This window comes from Melanostigma gelatinosum (assembly GCF_949748355.1).
Source record: "Melanostigma gelatinosum genome assembly, chromosome: 17".
Lineage (NCBI taxonomy): Eukaryota > Metazoa > Chordata > Actinopteri > Perciformes > Zoarcidae > Melanostigma > Melanostigma gelatinosum.
Window position 1 is genome coordinate 2,164,653 of NC_136650.1, and position 23,298 is coordinate 2,187,950.

General features: G+C 42.6%; 1 protein-coding gene across 1 annotated transcript; it reads right to left on the bottom strand.

Moving 5' to 3' along the window:
* Nucleotides 1-1,488: 1,488 nt before the first annotated feature.
* LOC306791103 (scinderin-like) lies at nt 1,489-23,055 on the bottom strand (the record flags this gene model as incomplete). Its single annotated transcript, XM_079287729.1, is given in 16 exon segments — nt 1,489-1,625; nt 2,467-2,527; nt 2,603-2,680; nt 2,947-3,068; nt 3,675-3,852; nt 3,949-4,119; nt 4,646-4,736; nt 5,028-5,086; nt 5,088-5,159; nt 6,716-6,775; nt 7,099-7,179; nt 13,120-13,269; nt 13,387-13,548; nt 16,324-16,412; nt 16,415-16,477; nt 22,863-23,055. Coding segments are annotated over 16 exon segments (1,767 nt in total).
* Nucleotides 23,056-23,298: the final 243 nt, after the last annotated feature.

Here is a 23,298-nt window from a genome sequence, read left to right on the forward strand (position 1 = left end):
AGTGGACTAACATCCAGTCTGTGTGTCGTTGATGGTGGACTAACATCCAGTCAGCGTGTAGTTGATAGTGGACTAACATCCAGTCAGTGTGTAGTTGATAGTGGACTAACATCCAGTCTGTGGTCGTTGACCATGACCAGCCAGTTTACAGCCTACAGGAGACTTGTTTAATGCTGCTAATCCTCTAGTGGACGCACACGGTACTGTAATAGTAACACCTATGACGTTTTACCAAAACAAGAATTATTGAATCCCAATGTTGCCAGTAGTTTGATATGAACATGTAATGGCTGAAGTATGATCCTGAAATAACATCTATGGGCTCAAATATGGTCAAGAACGTTTGAACATGATGCTCAGAAATCATTTCCAAACCTGTGCTCATACATCACAACATTCTGTATGAGACGTTCAACTCCGTCAATGTGTTGGAAAGATTTGTAGGTTTGGCAAAGTGAAAGTATAAAAAATGTCAAATTAGATCACACGTGACATCACACATTTTGATTACTGATGTGTCTTCTTCAGCTTTCTGCTTTAAATGTGGACTCAGAAAAGCAGTTTTTGAGTCTTTGACCTTGAGAGTGAAATTTCTTATGCAATGTTTTTTATTTAGACATTATTGATATATTTTTTATATATTGTTAATATAATAATATTTTCTACACAATCACAAAGTGTAATTTATAATGCAGAGTTTACTTTGAACATCATTTTAAAGCTCAAAATGAAATGAAGGATGCTTCAGAAGTTGTGAAACCTCCAGATTATATCATGAAGATAATTAATGGAACTGATGCAATCTTATCCAACATGTGTCATATCGATTGTTGCAGTCGCCAGAATTATTCATCCTTTTAGCAGATGCAATGAATCTACATAAATAACTGATATGTCAATTCATAATATCAATTCATAATCACTTGAATCTCAAATAGAGGTGAGCGGGAAAGGTCTTTCCAGTGGGTCCTAGCTAACTTAATGTATCTGTACTTAGTCCAACAAGAGAGTGTCATCAGAAAATATACTGTTCTCCAGAATGACTGGCTGACATGCTCTAAAGGAATATAGCTCAACATTTATGGGAAATACACTTATTCCCTTTGTTACCAACAGTGAGATTAGAAGATCAACATCAATCTCATGTCTTATATCACTTCACTTTTATTATAGTAATTTGGATACAAGCAACATGTCAAATAAAATCATTTTATAAGAATTATTCTGAAGTAGCTTCAGTATTTCCAACAACAAATCAAAGACCAGAGATTCCCAACCTTCCCAACATGTCAGAGACTGACAGTAAGGGGGTCATTATATGTCAATGTGAAGGTTGTGCCTGCATGTGGTAAAATAACAGTACAAACACAATGTTCAATTACAAATGCCACAGAAAACAACTGAATGTCTTTATTTGATCACACTGGTTATGTAAAGGAACCTACTTCAGTTGTCATGGGTGGATCAATATATCTGTATGTTCTGAATCTAAAGACGCATGGACTTCATGCTCCTGGTGACAGAGTCCCAGTGGGAGGGGTCCCAGGCCAGGAACCAGCCTGTGAAGGTGGGAGGTTCATGGCCTTGTTTCACCACCACCACAGGAGTCTCTATGTACCGTTTGGCTGCAGGGGAGACGAAGAGTAACTGTAGCAAACGGCTACATCTGGGTGGTGTTGCCAATAAGTTGGTGTCCCATGCTAGTAGTGACCTCATGTGGCAGTAAGAGGTTATCGTTTTATACAAGTGAAATTCAACGAAGACAAATTCTGTGGTAAGCTAAAAGACATGAAAGGTAAATGGATGTACAGTTATTTTCTAATGTTCCGACCACTCTAAGCTTCAACACTAGACGTCATCACTAACCCATTCACACCCATTCACACACTGATGACAGGAGCCACCTGCCCATTAGGACGAACTAACATTCACACCCCGTAGGCACAGCTACAGGAGCAACTTGGGGTTAATTTTCTTGCTCAAGGACAAGTCCACATGGACTTGCGGAGACGGGGATCGAACTGCCGATCCTCTGATTGAAGGACGACCCTGCTGTAGCACTGAGCCACAGTCACCCCTGATGAATGGATGAGAGAGCGGTACGTGTTTTGTGGACCCTGCAGGGACTCAGACTCAGTCCTACAGATCAGGCTTAGAAAGCATGTAACTGACAGTTGACTGTAATAGAGTATATTAAACCTTAGTGCAGGCAGCATGGTGCTTCATTCCTTTTCAGAGTCTCCCTCTCTCCTAAAATTACATTTATAACATCTTCAAGTGCTTCCAGTCAATAATCAAGGTTCTATCCAAATGTAAGGCACGTTTTTACAGAATTTCCAGTAAATCTGCAAAACAAAATTGCTATGTAAATTTGCTGCTGTTATGTGATTATTGGGAGTTGGGCGCATCGAGATAAACAGCTGGTGCAACAACGCAACTAAAACAGCAACAAATCCAAAAGCTCACCAGATTTTACGGATTCAGTCCTCTCCACCTCGTTGGCATCCATTCCGATCCACGTAAACACCTGCAACAGGACATTAGAGTGACTGTGGAGTTTGTCCAGAGATGACCTAACCTTTGCTACAGCTGTGTACAGTACCTGGTCCCACATATCCAGCAGCATCACATCATCTTCAGCCAGGTCATCCTGTGTGAACTCTGCTGGAACCTCCTCAATCTGCACACATGATGGCACTGGTTACAATACTGCTGCACAACATCCCATTCTCACTGCAGTGATTCTACTGATCACATGAGGAACCAACAGGTAACTGTTGTTTCAAAACACAATGATTATCACCTGGGATTAAAGCAGGTCATGGAAAAATGCCTAAAAAAAATCGTTGTCTAATCAACCAAACATTTCACGACCAGTACCTCCGCGGACCCCCTAAGGGTCGCGGTCCCCCTGTTGAAGACCTCTGACGTAGGTGAAAGACTTACTATGAACCTGCCGGTTTTGTTTGAACATCCAAACAGACGAGGATGGTGAGTGATGGTCTGACTGTCTAGTCTCGCTGAGGTCAGGTACTCTGTCTTCCCCCCTAATGCTGCCCAGAAATCATCTGCAACATAAAACACACACTGACATTGAATGACATTTGATGAATCTTTAATGAACTCCCCTGTTTAAATGATATCAAGATTAAAGTTAAGCATAGTTAAGGGTGTGGTCGCTTTGATGGTGGGTGGCGTACCAGATCCGTAGCTAGCTCTCTGCTCTGTTGCATCACGCAGTAAATACCCAGCTGCCATCTGACTTCACACAGCACACATTCTTCTCATGCTTGTTCCTGCTTATGTTCTTGTTGACAGAGGTATTTTTCTGTTTTTTGCAAAATATGGAAGGTTGTTTGCCTATAGTATAAATAATTCTGAAATAAATAGCCCAACTATGCGTATAGGTGCAGATAGGCAGGCAGGACTAGTCCAGCTGTCGGACACATCCTGTGTTAAATCATTACATCCTGCTGCAGCAGCTCTGTACTCACAGGCATGCTAGCCATGCACAACCAATGCTGGCTGACTTCACAGGTTTATTTTAGTACCAGTGTTACTGGCTTTGAGTCACAGCTGTCACTCATGTTGTTTGTTTGAATTTCATCATCATCCAAACTCCCCCGTCAGCAGAAGGTCTTTGTGTTTTACGTATGGAAATGAAATGTGATGACCTGGTTCATTTTCCTCCATGACGTGTTTGCTGCTGCAGTTCAGCTCTTTACTCATGTAGTCTGCTCCTTTCTCCTCTTCTTCACTGGCCCCTTTGCCCATCCACAGATAGCCCCGGCCATCAGCCATCTTCAGCAGGAAGGCATCGTTAGAGTTCAGACTGGACGCCCTGGCATCAACCTGAAACATATGAGACATCCAACACCTTTACCTGAAAACTGACAAAATGCCCATTATAAATATCTATTTCCATTGTAAACCATTGTAAATGCTCACCTCAGCGATTCTGGTGATGGTGCCCAGGTTCCGTCGTACCTGAAAGAGTCGGGTTGGAGGTGGGGGGGTCTGGCCTCTGAGGCGTGACGTACCACTCTTATATACAATGAGGGGTTTGGATTTGAAGAGGCTCAGCAGATGTGGGGGCTCTTTATCCTGGCACACTCTGACCTGATGACACACACACACACACACACACACAATCTGTGGGCAATTCCAAAGAAAATTGATGCCAAAACTTTTATCTTTCTGTTGCTTTAATCCTACAGTACACCGCCTCTAAGTCTTGGTTTCTGTTTGTTTTTGAACTTTGAGCAGTGTTATTGTATTGTGTGTGCTGTTTTTGTTGATGGAATAGTTTGACCTTTTAGGAAATATGCTTATTCGTTTTGAAACTACAGCCAGGGAAACAGTTAGCTTACCTTAGCATAAAGACTGGAAACAGGGGGAGCTAGCTAACCTGGCTCTGTACAAATCCACCTGCAAGCACTTCTGAAGTCTGCTCATTAACATTTGAACCGAGCTGCAGTTTGTGATAAACTAAGACATTCACTCAGCATGTAGTTTACTGGATTACCGTTTCGTGTGACAAAGCGTTGCAAACCACATTTGACTTAATTAGGCAGAGAGACAGATTCATGAGCTATTTCAGGCGTCCATTGCACATGTGTTTTATTATGTTTCACACTGACTGTACCTGAACTGCATGCCCTCCCAGTGAACGATCCAGTTCTACGGTCAGGAAGGCCGAAGCTGTTAGCTCATCCAAAGAGCATCTGGCTCCTTGCCTACAGGCCAGAAGAGACATGTGACAATGCTGAGTAAAGCTTTAAGACAAAGTTAGTTATATTTTTATATTTTACATCAACAATGATCAAGCAAATAATTGTGATGTGAGAGTCGTCTTAGTGACAGAACAACAGAGAATTATCAACCCTGCAGTTCCCCTCAGCTCGGCTAATAAACCACAGATATGATGGACATATATCAGGAAGCTTGGTGCAGAGCATCAGACCATATTACAGGAAGTGAAACTCTTTGTTGCTTATGAAAAACCAGCTCAGTGAATGGTGTCATACCAGGTGTAGATGATCTGCCTCTTCCCGTAGGTGTACAGGATGATGTAACAGTCCCCCCCCCCCCCCCCCGTAGAACTGACCGTAGCCCTTTGGGTCGACAGGAACTCTGCCACTGCTCTCCACCCTCCAGATATAACAGATGGAAACAATATTCACCACTTGAAGAGCCACATGTAAGGATAGTGTCAAAGAGAGAATTCTGGCAACATATTATTGCTGAAGGTGCGTAATTGCTTTCTCATTGGGCTAGTGTATTCATCACAAGCCAATCTGCAGATCTATTATTTCTAATGACTTCAGATGAAGTTATGGTTCAAGTCAAAAGCACACTCCCCAATCTTCCCCCCACCAGGGGCCAGAAAATAAACTTTTGTGGCCATTTTGGGGCAGCAGATCAAGGTCTAAACACCAAATCTGACATACAGCGTAGAAAGCTCTTTTTGGCTAATGTGTTAGCAAACCGTTGCCCGTTGGCACATTCAGCATATTGCCTGGGTCCAGAGCTCTGTGTCAACAAATAAGCGCAGCGGGGGGACTAATGAGTAGCCGATTATGTCAAGCGGGACTAAAGCCGTTGTCAATTGTTGTCAGTAATAATAACAAGATTGAAGACCGGTACACACGACATTTATGCTGCTATTGAGGCTGTTCGAAATCAATTTAAAGTGACTCTCTGCTTCAATGTCTGGGAAACATTCCTTTTCTCTGGCACAGCTTCTTTTCTGTGGTGTCTTTGTTGCCGTTTCACGGTCCTTCTTCTCTTCTTTTCGCTCCTCTTCCTCATTTGTGTCTGTAACTGTAACACAATGCTCTGACTGCCACGTCTCTACAACACTGTGAATCTTCCACCCTACAAGTAATGTAAAACATTTACACAAATCCTCCCAGGACAGACAGCGGCAGGTCTATAAGGGAGACCCCGACATCTCTCACTCCTTCACTCTCTTTGGTGTTTGGGCTGCTGAATAATACATCACCTGTCGATTTAAAACGCTGTTTGATTCTGACGGATATGGTCTCTAGTCATAATGTCAGCAGATATCAAAACCCCCAACCCCCAAGGAAATAGATTAATGAAGGCAATATCAGACTGAAGATGGAAACAGAGTTGAACTTGTTGACAATTCTGTCTGACATCAGCCAACATCAAGAAGGCAAAGAGCAACATTTTCATGCCATTGGAGTCATGTTTGTATCCATCTGATTAATTCATGTATCTCTACTCTTCTTTTAGCTATGCTTTGGTCTCCACCAACTCCAAAAACTGAATTTACACCAAAAACAGTTTTGTATTAGAGTTCAGTTTCAGATTTCTCCCATTGATTTCATCACTGCAACACCAGATCAATATACTGTACATGATCTGGCCATATTGTTGTCGTGTATTGCCTATCATTGTATTACTTTGTGATATAGGCATGATGGTGTTTGGACTCTCACCTAGGTAACCACTGTTTTAACTTGTGTCAACAATCTCCAATGGCTCTGCATTTGCTCATCCCAGTAACATGGGTTCTGTAACCCCGTAATGGACAACTAGTTTGATGAACGAGGTAGAGGGAAATGCATGCTTTGTGCCCCAAAGAGACTTCAGCAATTCATGACTGGAAGTCAAGGCTTCTCAGCTGTTTCTTCAACATTGCACCATGGCGTGGTTTTAAAAGTGAACTTCTTGTATATTTAGTCACCTGTGTGTGTCCACTCCCATCATCCACCATGTTGTACATGGTCCTATTTTCAACAGAACTCTTTATTGTATGGAATTATGCAGATTTAGATATAATTTTAAAATAATGTATATCCATGTCACAGAGCAGCACCCCACTTGATAAACTGCATGAGATAAGATTTCTCATCTGATGTGATTCAAAGAATCCATAATATTCCATGACAAGTATACAAGTAATTTGGGTATTTATGTTCTTATCACTTCCTGCTAAATCAGCCAACTGCCAATCCTTCCAAAAATGTTCTGTGTTCAATTAATGTTCAGATTCTCGTGTCTGTTTGATCTTTAGGAAGACAGGAGTTGAATTGAACTTCTGGTATTTTGTATGAGTGAATACTGTACCATGTATAGTTTGGCTATTTTCCTGTTGAACACGTCTGCCTCTGTATCATTATCACATTCTCTGATCATTATCTGAGAGTTCTGGTTTGACTCCAAGGACATGTTAGTGTGAAAAAATGATTTGACAAGTACATCATTTTTTATACAATTTCTTTCTTCCCGATACCAGCAAGAATGATGACTCAGTCGTTAATGCTACTTCCATCATACATTATTTAAGCAGTAAAACGTTTTTCTGGAGCTGATGATGGAATCAGTGAGCCACCGCGCTTCTTTCCCATCTCTGCAGAAAGTTCCACATACGCAGTACCGATCAGACAGGATGTACGGATGGGGAAGCTCAGTCACAAGTGATGACGTGATATCAAAATAATGTGCAGATTGTGTGAAGCATATACTACTTTGACTTGTGGTTAGACCTCCGGACCATCAGTAGGGAAAGAGCTCTATCCATTCAGCTGAATATTCTAAGTGTCTGTTCAATAAAACACTTAAAGACTTTTGAGAGCTTTATCATCACATTTATTTCTTACAGGGAAATAAATAAGAATAATTTCCACCACAGCTACCACTCCAATGTCTCTTACATACAAAGCTTTAGTCCGGATTTGGTTAGCCTATTAGCATAAAGTCTGGAAGTGGGAAGAAACAGCCTTCCTTTCTCTGTCCAAAGTAGATATCTACACCTACCAACACCTCTAATACTCACCGATGAACCCACTGTAGCTTTTTTGTTTTAGTCCATACACACACAGAAATATCTTGAGCAATAAGCAGCCAGGTGCAGTGTGTGCTGTGTGAGAGTGAGGATACCAGGTTTGGTATCATAGTCTCTGGACTCTGCAGTGTACAGAGACCAAATCATGTGCTCACTGGCGGAACCTGTCAATTAGCTTGAGACACTGCACAGAACTCCTGGAAGGAGGACACACTACTGTTTGTCAAAAAATAGAACCACAAATTGATATGCTGCTTTACATTTCTGTGGAGATGTTATCAGTGAGCTTGAGAGGTTTGGACAGAGCAGGCTAGTTTTTTCCCTCTGCCTTCAGTCTTAATGCTAAGCTAGGCTAACATCATCCTGACTACAGCTCTCTACTCACAGCATGAACAATCTGAACATCATACTTTCAGAAAAAACGCAAATAAGTGTATCTTATGGTCAGTGAACAGAGTTTGCAAAAGCTAACATGTGAACCTTGATTTAACATTATTTCTTTAACAAGTTCGTAAGATTGTCACGGGGCATGATGAGGACTCATGAGGACTCAGGAGCGCAGACAGTCAGACGTAGTGAGAAAAGGGTTTTAATGAATAACGCACACAAAGGGAATCCAAGGACGAGACAAGAGACGAGGGGGGAAATCCGGCAGGGCAGGCAGACGGGGAAACCGGGAACAGGCCGAGCAAAAACGGGCGGGTAGGTATGAACACAAACAATGACCTGGCAGTGGGTGACTTAAATAGTGGCTAGAACAGGTAAGGAGAGGTGTGCTGATGAGGGAGTGCTTGATTAGTGATCAGGGACAGGTGAAGGGAGTTAGACTGGTGCTGAGGGAGTGGCTGAGTTAGACTGGTGCTGAGGGAGTGGCTGAGTTAGACTGGTGCTGAGGGAGTGGCTGAGTTAGACTGGTGCTGAGGGAGTGGCTGAGTTAGACTGGTGCTGAGGGAGTGGCTGAGTTAGACTGGTGCTGAGGGAATGGCTGAGTTAGACTGGTGCTGAGGGAGTGGCTGAGTTAGACTGGTGCTGAGGGAGTGGCTGAGTTAGACTAGTGCTGAGGGAGTGGCTGAGTTAGACTGGTGCTGAGGGAATGGCTGAGTTAGACTTGTGCTGAGGGAATGGCTGAGTTAGACTGGTGCTGAGGGAGTGGCTGAGTTAGACTGGTGCTGAGGGAGTAGCTGAGTTAGACTGGTGCTGAGGGAGTGGCTGACAGGTAGAGTGAGAAGCTACAGAAAGAAACACACAGAACACACAAGGCAAAGCCTGATCGTGACAAAGTTGGCCTTGAGTTCACACCAAGCGGCAACCTCTGTATCGTTAGAACTAAGTAAATATGAAGTATTTTTAAGTGTTTCTGTAGTTCTGTAGTTCTGTAGTTCTGTCGTATTTTGTCAGACGTTACATTATGTGAACTAAAAATCGACTAAGTTACTATTGCTAATGACTACACTGTTCCTAGACGCCATTGGAACTTCATATAACAATAATTACAATAAACAGATGAACAAGTTAAAATACCATGCCACATAATATATTTGAGGTAAAATATACAATAAATACATGAAAGATGTAACAGTAAAACGAATAGGATTTAATTCATACTGAAGGTTGAGTTGGTATATTTTGTTAGATCCTGGGGTACTTCTGGCCCGATACGGGGCTACTTACTGACTCAGCTCTCTATTAAAAGATTGTCGAGCTGGTGTTCTTGCGAGGGAACTCTCCTGGCTCTTCTAACTGCCGTTACTCCCGACGTCTACCCTGCTTCCTCCGGTCTGAGTGCACTCGGTCGAGGGGCCACCCTGACCCCGGGCGCTCCTACCAGTCGCGTCGGTTATGGCAGCTTCCCTCTTCTGGATCCGTGCTCTTGGTAAATGCCAGGTTTAGGTTTTAATGGCTAGGATTACTTCTAAAACCGTAAGGGATTGTTAAGTGGATTCGGTCTTCTAGGATAACCTTACAGAACTCAGTTGTTAGACATACAATGGATTTAACTTTTTACTGCCACGAGGAACTTTTTACTACTTGAGCAAATAAATGCACTTGAGAATTTTACTTTAAATGCAGATTAGATATTTATTGCAGGTTATATTTAGTTAGTTTGCAAGGGTTAAGCTACAGCTCACATAAAACGTCACTACACTTGATTCGTTACTTTAATTTTCTTCTCAGGTTATACTCATTGGTTTTTAGATGCCGAGACGGCTCGGTTGGAGCTGGATTTCCAAAGGTGCGATGAAAAGGTTCTTTTGGAGTTGTTAGGAGCGATGGTCCGGCCGGACCCTCGGACACCTCCTGCTCTTTGCAGCGGAGTTCGGCCAACAGTCCACAAGGCTCTGTACAAAGTCTTTCTAGGGCGGCGGCGTTCCTCCGTTGTTCAGTTGTTAAAGTCGAGCAGTGGGTAGAGGAAAATCTCCGTCTTCCAATTCTTTGTCCACAGACAGCGGTCTTCTTTCCGTGAACCGAGACGAAGTCCTCGAATACTTCAGTTGCAATCGTCCGTATCGTCTTCTCAGAGCGTCTGGACAGCTCATGTAGAAATCCCAGTTTGGGGCTTGCAAGCGTCTCCTTTTATCCTTGATTTGGGCTATCTGTTCTCCCCCCACCTATCCTGAACACATGATCTTCACCCCACCTTTTTGTGTGTACGTTTGTCTCCGGACCGCCAGACCTTTCCCTCGTGGGAGTATGAGTCATCTCTTGCAGCAGAATTCCATGTCTCATGACTGTTTTTCCGACCCACACCCAAAAGCATCTGTTCCTGACTCACTCGGTCTGCTGACACACCCTATGACACACTTTTTCCACATCTCAGCTCCGGTACACAGAACATTATCATAATCAGTTTTTACATTTGTTAAATCACTCTATGCATTAAACATTTGTTATATAATGATCATAAACCTTTTCTTTTGAATACACTTTAACTCTTGATTTCTGAGTATATGCTTCGTGCTTTTATATCCTGTCTTTCCCCTGAACGTGTATGCATGTATCCAAGGCGGCTTTCTCTGTGAGCTCAACTCTTCTTGACAATTTGTATTGTGTATATCTGTATGTGTTAATAACAAGCAGTGTTAAATATGATTTTTAGATGTCTTGTTTTAGTTTCACCTTTCCTTGCAACGTAAATAGATCTGTGGAGAAGGGACAACCGCATTCAGAGTTTTACATGCAGCAGCTGTATCAACGGCAGCACAATCTCTGAGGCTGAAAAATGAAGCCAATGCGGAAGGGTAAAAAAATGCAGCTCATCGAATGGCCACTTGAGGCAGGCTCTAAAAGGGAGTGAATCTCCATAGACCTCCATGTTAAAAAGCCTAACTTTACATGATTTTGTGCCCAGTCCCAGCGTCCCCCTAAAGCCTCAAACCCTGAACCCTCAAGGACTTACTGACGTCACCTGGTAGGTGTTTGAGTGTGAGACTGTGAGGGCTTGAGATGGTGTAAATATGAACGGGACAGCACTTTGCTGCAACATATCACGTTACCATGACAACGTCCACAAATATGATGAAAATTGTGTGTATTTATTTTATACGTTGTACTCCCTGATTTGAACGTCTTCAGGCTCTTTCCTCACTAGATGAGGTCATTCATATCATCTATTTACTTGTTTTTGTCAAAACGGCTTCAATGACAAAATCAAATGTTTGATGAATAAATGAATAAATATCTTCTGATTTCATGTGTTTTATCTTCCATCTTTATCCCTTAATGTTTCTGAGTACATTTAATATTCCAGGCTGAACACCGTCCTCTTTGTTTACCTTTTTTTTTTTTACGTCTCCATGCGTCCACTGGATACCCCGTGTTTAACGTCACATTGCAATGATTTGTGGGTAATTCCCTTCGGCTAAGTCAGCATCCTATGTGACTTATGGAAAGGGTTCATAAAGGGCTCAAGATGTCTGCCAGAGACTCAAACACTCGATGATCTGACAGTGGGACAGAACTGAACCCTCACGGACTTCGCGGGAGCGCGCCTCAAAGTCTGTGAGTCCGTAAGGGGGGAGATCCCTGTCCATGACAACTGTACAGGAGTTGAATTTATATAACAACTCACCTGTTTAAATTCTAATGAGGCTTAAAGTTATGCATAATTAAGGGCATGGCTGCTTTGAGGGACAGGTGGCTGCCATCACAGCTGTCTGCTAACACGGCGAAATCAAGTCACGAAACTTAACGTGTTTGTGTTTTGGAGAATCTTTCATGCAAATGTCAGACAAATAAGGTTTGCTGTGCAAACATCCTGCTGGCCAATGTGCTGGATGATGGAGCTGCTCCTGGGTGACCTCCATACCACCGGCATCAGCTTTCACTGAGATATCAGGAGCTGTAGTGTCCATGAAACTTGGCTAAACCTGGAATACGGAATGCCGTTGAAACACTTCTCTTTTTCTTTATCTGACAGAACAGAGGGCTTCGGGGACTGTGGCTCAGTATTAGAGCGGGTCGTCCTTCAATCAGAGAATCGGCGGTACGATCCCCGGCTCCGCTAGTCCATGTCGATGTGTCCTTGGGCAAGACTCTTAACCCCAGATTGCTCCTATAGCTGTGCCTATGAATGTTAGTTCGTCCTGATGAGCAGGTGGCACCTTGCATGGGCGCCCCCGTCATCAGTGTATGAATGGATGAATGATGACATGTAGTGTTAAAGCTTTGAGTGGTCGGAAAGACTAGAAAAGAGAAATACAAGTGCATCCATTTACCATTTCGCCAAGAAAAAAGGAGGCGTTTGCTTTATGGAGAATAACATTAACCCTAATGCACAAACTGAAGGAGTTGTAACATTACCTTGAATGATTTCATGCCACAAATAAATTGATTGGTTGAATGAAGGAGTCTTGTTACAATTGTTTTATTTAATATCAGGAGCAACAAGACCACAGCGATAAGATTAGCTGGTTAGCAACAGCCTAGCTTGTTAGCCTTAGCTAGCTTGGTAGCTTCAACCTAGTTGGGCGTGTTTCAGCAACCAGGCTTTATTCAGCCCAACTCAGCTTCATCCACGCTCCTACTCTTTGCCTGTTCATGGATTAGCCAGGGGTCAGGCTGTGTCGTCACTGCCAAGATGACGACGGCCGGAGCCAGCCACTTTGAGCTTAATTTTGGCTCTTCAGAAACCCATGGGTGACGTCATAGGGGACTATGTTTTATACAGTCTACGTTTCACACCCATTATCATTTACTATTTATCATGATTATGGAATGAATAGTTTTTCCTTTTTCACAGACATATCATGAGACATGTCTGTGAAAAAGAAGAGAAATGTATGACAAAAGAATCTGAGACTCACATTAGTGAGCGCGGACCGTTCACTTCCCTCTTCTACAACCACCAGCTTGGCACGGGCATTTCTTTCGTTGTCACGGATACCTCTGGCCACTTGTGCCGCCTTCAGTCGCTCAAACTTGTTACACTTGGATCCACACCACTGATAGATCTTCTGCAGATTGGTGAACATACAGACAGACAGGGAACCACTGTCAACATACAATGTGTCTCTCCAGTTTGCTTCACCTTTCAACTGCAAACATACAGCAAGAGAATCCTGTGTCCTTACACCTCCGAGGTCAACGATGAAGCAGTCTCCACTGTTGAAGCTGGTCCAGCTGAGAGGGACCTGGGTGGCCCTGACCACGCGTCTGCCCTTTATGTGTAGGAGTCTCTTTGCTGAAAGGTCATTGGTGACCACATGGTGGAAACCTGAGGCCACACCTCCTGTCTGTGGGGCAGAGAACTCTGTCAACCTTCTTCCACTTCTCTGTTTACTTTAGACTTGCTTATTCTTCTGCCCCATTAGTCACTGTTCCCTGGATCCAAGTATAATCCTGCAAACAGGTTTATGGGTCAATATATACTGTCAATATAATTTTACCATAGAGCTCATGATAGCTAAGATAATATTTAATGCTTATAAAGATAACATTTTTCCTTAAAATAACACGTAACACGTAATTATACTTGTAAAACAAATTCACGTGTCTTCCGGGTTTCACTTGTCAGATTGCAACACCCCGTGAGTAGTATTTAGGGTACAGTGGAAGTACAGTGCAGTACTAGAATGATGACATTCTACAACTCTCCATTGACCAAAGACAACAGAATTCTGCAGCCACGCTAGCAGCTCGATAGGCTGTGCCAAAGTTCGATCAAGTATTTTATGATTTGTGTATTCCATTCTCCAGTGAATGCTTGCAGGAACTGTCAATTCATTCATTTGGATTTTTGAATATTAGCTCCAGACCTGGAAATATTTTCATTGAAAAGAGAACAATCAAAGGATGCTGTGCTGCTGCAGGTTGTTTTATTTTGTACCCGATGATTTGTGAGATTTCGTTGGGTAAATCTCCAATGGGCATACAACAGACTGATTCACCATCATCACATAGTGCAGATGAACGCTGTGATCCCACCACACTCCGTTTAACAGGAAAAATAATCTACTTGCGGATTACATGAACATTGGTTTTATTTGATTTGGTTCATTTTCTCAGAGATATACATTTTGTTTGTGGTTTATTTTCCCCTCAACCTGAGTTGGTTGAAGGGGCAAGTATAAGACGCTGATATTCCCAATAAGGGGAAAACAAAGAAAGAACTGAATGTTTAGTGTCATTGTTAAATGAATTCCACTATGTTCTAAGTAAGCAGGTGATGTTTTTTTCATTCCTCTACTCCTTGAAAATAACCTTATATCATTCCAAAGTGTGATAAGACAGTGCTTACATATGCACCAGATATGCCAATCCATCGAGCAGAGATGACATATGGAGATATTTCTCAGGATAATTGAAAACATTGACATGATGATAAGGTCACGTCCACACGACTCCGTTTTCGTTTTCAAACTCCGGCCACCTGGCGTTTCAGCATCGTTTTCTAAAAGATCTCCGTCCAGACTAAAACGCCTGAAAAGAAATATCTGTACGTGACTCTTCACGTACACTGGGCATGCGGGTGGGTGTCGATGTAGACAGGAAGTAGATAGGTTGCTGAGTTAAAAAATACGACAGAGTAATAAAGTAGTCTTTAAAAATGAAAAGTTGTGTTTGATACTTAAGATCTTCTCTAAAATCTTCCTCTGTGAACTCAAACAGACACATTTCGTGGAAAGTTTTAGAAGTTTTATTTTTCAGACTTAACGTTAGTTACAGCGCTGTGGGTCTTGCTCTCACATATCAAATTTACTTTAATATTAACACTTATACATAAAGTTGACGAGATTATGGTCCATAAATGTGGTCAACACACGTCTCTCACTCGTTTCCTCTGCGTCGTTGTCTGTTCTCACTCGTAGCTCTGCTGGTGGCTGAAGTCTCTGTCCTACTGGAGAGCAATCCATGTTTTGTTCCTTTACATTTTATCTGCGGACTTCACAATAGTTGTGCACAACAAAATAGCATTAATAAGAAAAGGAAAGTCCTGTTTAGTGTCCATCACCCTCCCTAAAGCCGCTAACCGTGACTTCAGACGTCCGCGCCGTAGGTCTGATGACGCCGCTGGACACGCTGCTCACTAATCGCTCCACTAACAGCTGATTCCTCCGTAATAATGCAGACTTTAACTGAACAGCAGCTGCTAGTAAAGACAACACGGTCAGCAACGCCTGTAATCAGTTGTCCATGTTGAATGAACCTGGTTGTCGATCGATAATCAATGTTGTTTGTGATTTTCAGGTACGGGTCACGTGATAGGGGAGTGACCAATCAGAGAAGGACACGTCATGACTGCTAAGAACCAATCAAGTAGCGAACGCGGGTGTGGGCGTCATTGTTTTCAAACTTATCCGTCCTCGGGAGCGTTTTCAAACTCCTCCATTTTCGATGCTCGAAAGCGCCGGCGTAGTGTGGACGCTCAGTGTGAGCGTAGCAGAACATATGCGTTTTCAAATGGAAACGGAGTAGTGTGGACGTGGCCTCAGAGGATCATCAAATTTCATGGCAACTCATCCAACAGCTGTTGAGAAATTTCACTCCAAAATCTAAACGTTCAACCTTATAGTGTAGCCAGAGGAAAAGTCAGGTGATCAGCAAAGTCATCAGGATTTATCCTCGGTGTTCATGAGTGAATCGAATTTCTTGACAATCTATCTATTAGTGACTAAATGGCAGACCGACCAACACAGACAGACAGACAGACAGCAAACTAGCAATATATAAAAATTGTCAATAATAGTTTAAATTGAATCTCTTGGCCAAAAAGTTGCACTTGAAGACATAGCAAAGACTACAGCCAACTGCACAGTCTGCACCTGCGTGAAAAGAAATATTCTGTGATCTCTGGAGGATGATTAATCTCACAAACATCAGACACAAATATCTACCTAACATTAGAAATATGAAAATGTAGGGGGTGCTACTGAAGTGTTCGTTAGTAAAAGGCCAGTATAAGCAAATATAACAGTTACTATATTTCAGAGTAAAGTCACAACTGTACAAGATGTCCAGCACAAGTCACTTGATTGCATTTTCGGACCAGTAATGAAAATGATCCACACTTTGTAAGTGATCCCTCCCTTGAAGTAGCTGGCGAAGGCTGTTGTCTCGACCCCCTGCAGTTCTCGGTGCTGGACTGGCTCTCCGCCAGGTAGTCGTCCAGTTGCACCGTAAAGATGGCTGCAGCGGCACTCTCATCCTGGCTGCACTCCTTTCCTTTACAGAACAAGCACATGCTCAAATGAAGGACAATGAAAAATGCATCTATTTCTAACACAAATAATTGGTAATTGGAATTTTCTTTTTTTAATGTTCTTTTTTTTCAAATGTTATTTTTATATTTCCCCTACCACCTGCTATCTATGAAGACGTTGTGACTTTATACTACAACACCTGCCCTAGCTGCCATTACTTCCTTGGTTATCAAAAATATAAGTCAGACTTGGAGCTAAGTTTGTGCTGCAAAGACAACAACAAATGCACAGGCTCCCTAAAGTTGTCTGTGGTTTACCTGTCTTGTAATCTGAAAGCAAAACCAGCAGACAAGTGTTAACCTGGGAAATAGATAAAGACGACACCTGACAGGCCTTACATCTCAACACTACTTGAATGTCCGTTTAAGGTCTTAAGGCGGTCACAATTTGGGAAGGAAAATGCTCAGAGGCCAGCATGTCATTTCATGGTTAACAGTCAGGAACCTGGCATCTACCTTCAAGGACTTGAGGCTTGCCTTAAAGACTGACAAACTGGTTCTGCCATTTTCCCTGTCAGCACAATGAGAAGCTGTCAAACTGCTTTTGCACAAGGTTTTTCTTAATATCTTTTTTAATATCACCCCTATGGTCCACCTGTTGCTCCCTCGTGTCTGTTTTAAGAATTTCGATCAGCACAGAAAGTGTTGCTTCCAGTCTACAATGGAAAGTGAAAGAAAACTACAGAAGAAAATATGTGTGGATAAAACAATCTTGCTTAAATGAATAACTCAAAATACCTCAAACAAAAGCATGTGATGTGTACAGGTGATAGATACATAAATGCAACATTTGTAAACCAATTATTTAGTTTTGGCTCATTCATTTTAGCTTGAAAGACACTTATCATTTCAAAAACTCGATTATTCTTTGTGTGAAATTTACATTATTTATTTGAAGTTTCATCACACAAAAATAGTCCACGGTGACAATGTACCAATACATGAACAGTATGATGTCAAATTGGTTGTAGGGCTCTCATCCTCTCCGACTGATGGCTGGAATACAGCTTATGAGTGTTAGTGTCTGACAGCAGGGCCAGCAACACGTTCCTCACAAGTCGCTCTGCATTTACATGATGCATGAAAAGTGCTTCATCTTTACACACAGTGACAGGAAGGATATGGAGGTGTCCATTTGCATGTATAACAGTAAATTATTAATGTGGATGGGTTCTCAGTTAGAAGGCAAGAACAAGAAAACATCTTAGTCGTATTGACTTATACTCTCAGAGGAAATGGAGAGTTTCAGGAAGGAAGTACGGTCACTGATCAAAACCTCAGATGCAACGCATTCTACATTCTACAGTACTGTGTGTGTACTGTGTACTCATCAATGTATGCATTTGAAAGCCATATTTTGCTTATATAGGCATAGGCAAGTACTTAAACAGCTTTGGATGCAGATTCCGCTTCCATAAAAGCGTAAAAAAATGTGTGTGTGGGGGGGGGGGGGGCAGGGGGGGGGGCATCTCACAGATTCAGTGTGGACTGACACATCTAAAGATCTGAGATAGGGAGCATTTTGATTGGCTCTCAACAGCTGTGAGCTAACGTGGGGCCACTCACATGCACGGACATGCACTAAAAGCATGGGCCGTGCTCTGTCAACAAAGCAGCTCCATGGCATTCTCCCTCCTGCCACCTCTTGAATTGTCTGGTGAAATGAGGAGGCATCGTTAAGAGACCTTCTCATTGTAATGCAACCAATCAGCTGTTCCTTGTCCATTGCAGTGCTTTCAAAGTGAGCGTCCAATAAATAGAAACAAAGCGTGTAACAACAGATCTGCATTGAGCTACGCAGTGCTGGGTGGCTCGCTGCCAGTTAGAACTAAATAAGATTTGAATCTGAAAATATAAAATCTGAAACTGAAAAATATAAGACCTCAAATATCAAAAAATAATTTATAATGAAAGTGAAAAATGAAAAAAAAAAATCCACACCTGAATCAACATTATATTCAACCCAAAAAAATGTTTCATTCACTTATTTTTATTTTGAATACATTGCTGTATTTTTCAATGTTCAAGACCACAACTTGAACTTACAGGCTAAATTTTTTTTTCAAATGATCAAAACTTTTGACCTGGATTTGGCTGCATAACTGGGTAGTGAACTGGGTAGTGATCAGAGGTTCTCTTTTCTGTGTCGGCTTTGACTCCTGACAGTCCTTATATGTGCTGACAGCGTCCTGGATGTGCTTGGACCACCACACACTGCACCTAGCCAGCTCCCGGCACTTCACCATGTCTTGATGCCCATCATGTATGCGCTGTAATATCTCAGACCTCATCATCCGTGGCACTACTATTCTATAGATTAGATTAGAAAACTTTATTAATCCCCAGTGGGGAAACTCATTTCCACCCAAAAACTCATACAGACGACACAGTCCACAGTCCACAACAACACAGTACACAGCAGACAAAAACACATTACAAAGGATAAGTCCACAGTACACAGCAGACAAAAACACATTTCAAAGGATAAATAACACCAGACAATGCCATATAAAACATGATCGCCATCAGAAAGATAAAAACCTCAAAAGGTGTTGATTAAAGAATCGGACTGCTGCTGGAACGAAAGACCTTCTTAGTGGTTCAGTAGAACACTGAGGCGTCCTGAGTCTCTCACTCGATGAGCTTCGGAGTCCATTGAAGACACCGTGTAGTGGACGGCCTTCAAACAAGACAATTGTTTTTAACTTGGCCCTTGTTCGCTTTTCAACAGTGATTTCTAGTGAGTCTGGGGTTAGACCAATCACTGAGCCAGCCTTTCTGATCATCTTATTGATCCTGTTTTTATCATCCGTAGTGATGCCGCCCCCCCAGCAGAGCACATCATCAAAAAGAACACTAGCAAGATCCCCTGATAGAAACATGAAGAAGCTTCCTGCTGATGTCAAAGGATCTGAGCTTCCTCAGGAAGAAGAGTCTTGACTGAGCCTTTTTTAAAACAGCATCAGTGTTCTTCCAGTTTAATTTACTGTCCAGATATTTATACGACTGGACTATCTCTATCTGCTGACCTGCAATAGTCACTGGGGAGACCTCCTCCTTCTTCCTTCTAAAATCAATGACCAACTCTTTGGTCTTTCCAATATTTAGTTTGAAATCATTCTATCATTCTACCATTATACGACACCAGTCCTTCTGAAACTGAGAGGTGATGTCTGGAAGTGTAATAGGCTTTTACCTTGTCAGGCACCTTAACAGCACCTTGACATCACGTAGCGTGGAACCATCTGCAGTTCTGCATCCTGTAGGGTCTGTTGTTTGACCACGTCCAGCTTGGTGGGTGAAATGGGCCATGACTCGTGGATTGCTTTCTCATAGGCTTCTATTTCACTGGTCAGCTCTGCGTTTCCTGTGTGGCAATAGCCTGGGGATGTGTAGACAGTGTATCTGCTGTGATAAGTTGTTTCCCCGGCACATACACAGCTGTAGGGTTGTAATGCATCATACGTAGTAAAATTCTCTGACACCTCATAGGCACTGAGTCGAGATCTTTACAGTTCATCAAGGGAATAAGTGGCTTGTGATTGCTCTGTAGAGTAAAGGGGTCTAGTCCATAGAGGTACCTGGAAAACTTCTCACAGGCCCACACTGCAGCCAGACACTCGCACTGCTCAGCATCAGTGAGTGTTCTGGAACAAAACGCTACGGTTCATCATGTTTCTGAAGCAGAGCTCCACCTAAGCCATAACTACTAGCATCTGCACTGATAATGGTAGGCTTGCTCACATCGTAGAGTGCTAGTACAGGTGATTCTGTGATGAGTTGTTTTACCTTCTTAAAGGCCTCCTCCTGCACTGCCCTCCATGCCCATGTCACATCGTTTTTGAGTAGTTGAGGGGTTTGGTGACCTCAGACAGGTTTGGCAGGTACCTGCCTAAATAGTGTATCATCCCCAGGATCCTTCTCAGATCAGTGACATTGTTTGGTGGCTCAAGCTGAGTGATGGCCTTGACCTTAGCCTCATTTGGCCGAATGCCATTCTCATCAATGCAGTGTCCAAGGTCCTTGAGTCATCACTGACACAGGATATATTTGTCATGGCAGCTTCAAACCAGCTTTCTCCAGTGTGTCCAGAGTCTTTTGGAGTCTCACCTCATGGACTTCTTCCGAGTCTGAATAAATAAGGATGTCGTCCATGTAAACCGCCAGGCCTTCTTGATCTTGATCATTTCACGTTGAAAGATTTCTGGTGCACTTGTGATTCCAAATGGCAGTCTATTAAAGAAATACCTTCCAAAGGGAGTTATGAAGGTAGTGAGTTTGTCACTCTCTCTGTCTAGTGGTATCTGCCAGAAACCACTTGCTGCGTCCAAAAGGGAAAACACTTTTGCGCCTGTGAGTTTAGGTAGGATGTCATCTATGGTAGGCAGAATAAACTTCTCTCTCGTCACTGCCTTATTCAGGCATTTTAGATCAACGCATATCCTTGGCTGGTCTTTGTTCTTCTTGGGTTTGGGCAGTCGCAGGCACCAGTTGCCTTCGTCCCCCTAAGTAACCCTAACCCTAACCCAGCAGCCATCGGAGCACACCACTCGTGGGCTCCTTGACTGGCTCTATCACGCCACTGGCTACCATGCGGTCCAGTTCTTTTTTTACTTTAGTGAGCATCGGCACCGACACACGCCTTGCAGTAGTCACACTGCCGGTACAGCGTCCTCCTGCAGTCTGATTTTGATAGGCTTTATCTTCAGCCTGCCTATATCTGCTGGGCTGGCCTCACTCAACTGCTCTGTGCTTTTGATCTCTTCTATTTGCTTGACTAAGCCCATAGCAATAGCTACATTATGGCTCAGCAGGTTGCTGCCATGTGGCCCCTTTATCACATTTACTTTAAACCTGAACATTTGCTTTTTCCACTCAGAAGTAGCTGTAACCCTTACAGTTGACTCTACCTGGCCTGCCTAATTTGGTTGCACCAGTTTTCAGTCGTTTCAGTCTATTTAAATGTCTTGCACAGGCAGTTTTGCCGTCCATGCCTTGTTTGAGTCATCCACATCTGTATTTTCTCCCAGGAAATGAACATGTCCACTGTCTCCTTCCTCGTAGGGTGCAGTGACCTTAATGACCACACGGGAACGGCATACCGCTGGAAAATGTCCCCGCTTTTTACACTTATGGCATTCTGCATCACATGCGGCACATTCGTCCTCTTTAGCATGCACCCTGCCACATCTGGAACATTTCTGTCCCTTATTGTTAACACCTTGTCGTTGTTTCGCTCTGGCCCCTTTTGTCTGTTTCTCCCAGTATTGCGCATGCTGCTTGTATGCTACTTCACTCACTTGTGAACAGTTAGCATTCGCTCCCTGCTGGTTAATGTGCCCGCTTTATCGAATGAAAAGAAAAGAAAGACCTCCAAAGGTCTCCAAAGACCTTTTATTGTATTTCCAATTACACAATCGTCACAATTATGGAGAGACAAAAAGTCACATTTGCACACATTCAATCTTAAACCAAAGAGCAGTTAATGATTACCTTTTAAAGAGCAAAACAATAATTAGTGCTCTTTTCCCTTTCCTAGAGATTTGGCTCTTGACCTAATGAATGCTTCTTTTGCCAGACCTAAATACATTTTATGTAGTTGTGGCTGGATGTCCTTTCATTTGAGTTCTTCTTCCAAAGACAAATTTTCTTTTGTTACTAAAAGGTCAAGTTTGTGCATCAAGTCAGTTTCTTGTTCCTTATATTTAAAGAACTCCAATTTAGCCAAATCATTTTTTAACCCACCATTGAGGAGTTCTTTTGCTGGTGTTTTATTCGTGTCATTGAATTAATTATCATTTGGAAGAGAATTGTTGAATTTCATATCCTTCTATACCAGAGGTTTCCTGGGTAGATTTTATTGAAAAAAATATTAGTTTATGGTCCAATAAAGGGGCAAACCAATTATTGACTTATTGCACAAATTAAAGGGGAGAGGAAGAAATTAGAAAAATATACCAACTGTTGGTTTTAAAGTGAATCTTCTACGACAACAAGTGAATTCTTTTGTGCTTGAAGAAACATAAAATGCAGATTTTTCCTGAATTTGGTAAGAAATGTGAACGTGTGTCTTCACAGTACAGTCATAGTTTACAGCTCAACAAACTCATTTGAGTACGCAGTGTCTCTTTCATTTTTAATTCATTAAACCAATATTTAAACTGAAGTTTGACCCGAGCCTGATCATGGAGATAATACATCTTCATTGCTTTCCTCACTACGTGCCTGAAGCTGCAGAGTGTTTCTTTAGAGTGAGATGTGATATATATCTCTTACCCAGGAGGACTTTTTCTACACCATTTCTTTCTCATGACCCAAATATGAAGGGCCAGGGCTTTATTCACTTACCCAGCCAGTAGTGCAAGTGGTAGAAAAAGCTGGTCTTCTGGTTGACAGTGTAGAGAATCACATAAGCATCTCCAGTGTAAAAAATCCCACAGAAGTTCTCTGGCACAGGGACCAGCTCCAGATTCTCGATCCTCCAAATCTGCAGGCCAGCTGTCTTGCCTGCATTGGTGAACTCTTTGTGGTGGAGTACCATGTCTGCTGCTGCTGCTGCTATGTTAGGCTCTGAGGATGAGGGTGGGATGGCTGAGAGCAAGAACACACTGCTGCTCTGTTGCTGAGCACTGACTGAGTGAGTGTGTAGCAGCAGTGTTTCAGCTTCGGCTTCCTCAAGCTCTTATGACACACGCACTGGGTGTGTCCACATGCTGTAAACGTACATCAGCATCCTCAAATACACGTGAATGAATTGAGCCTTTCAGCACACATGAAGGCGGAA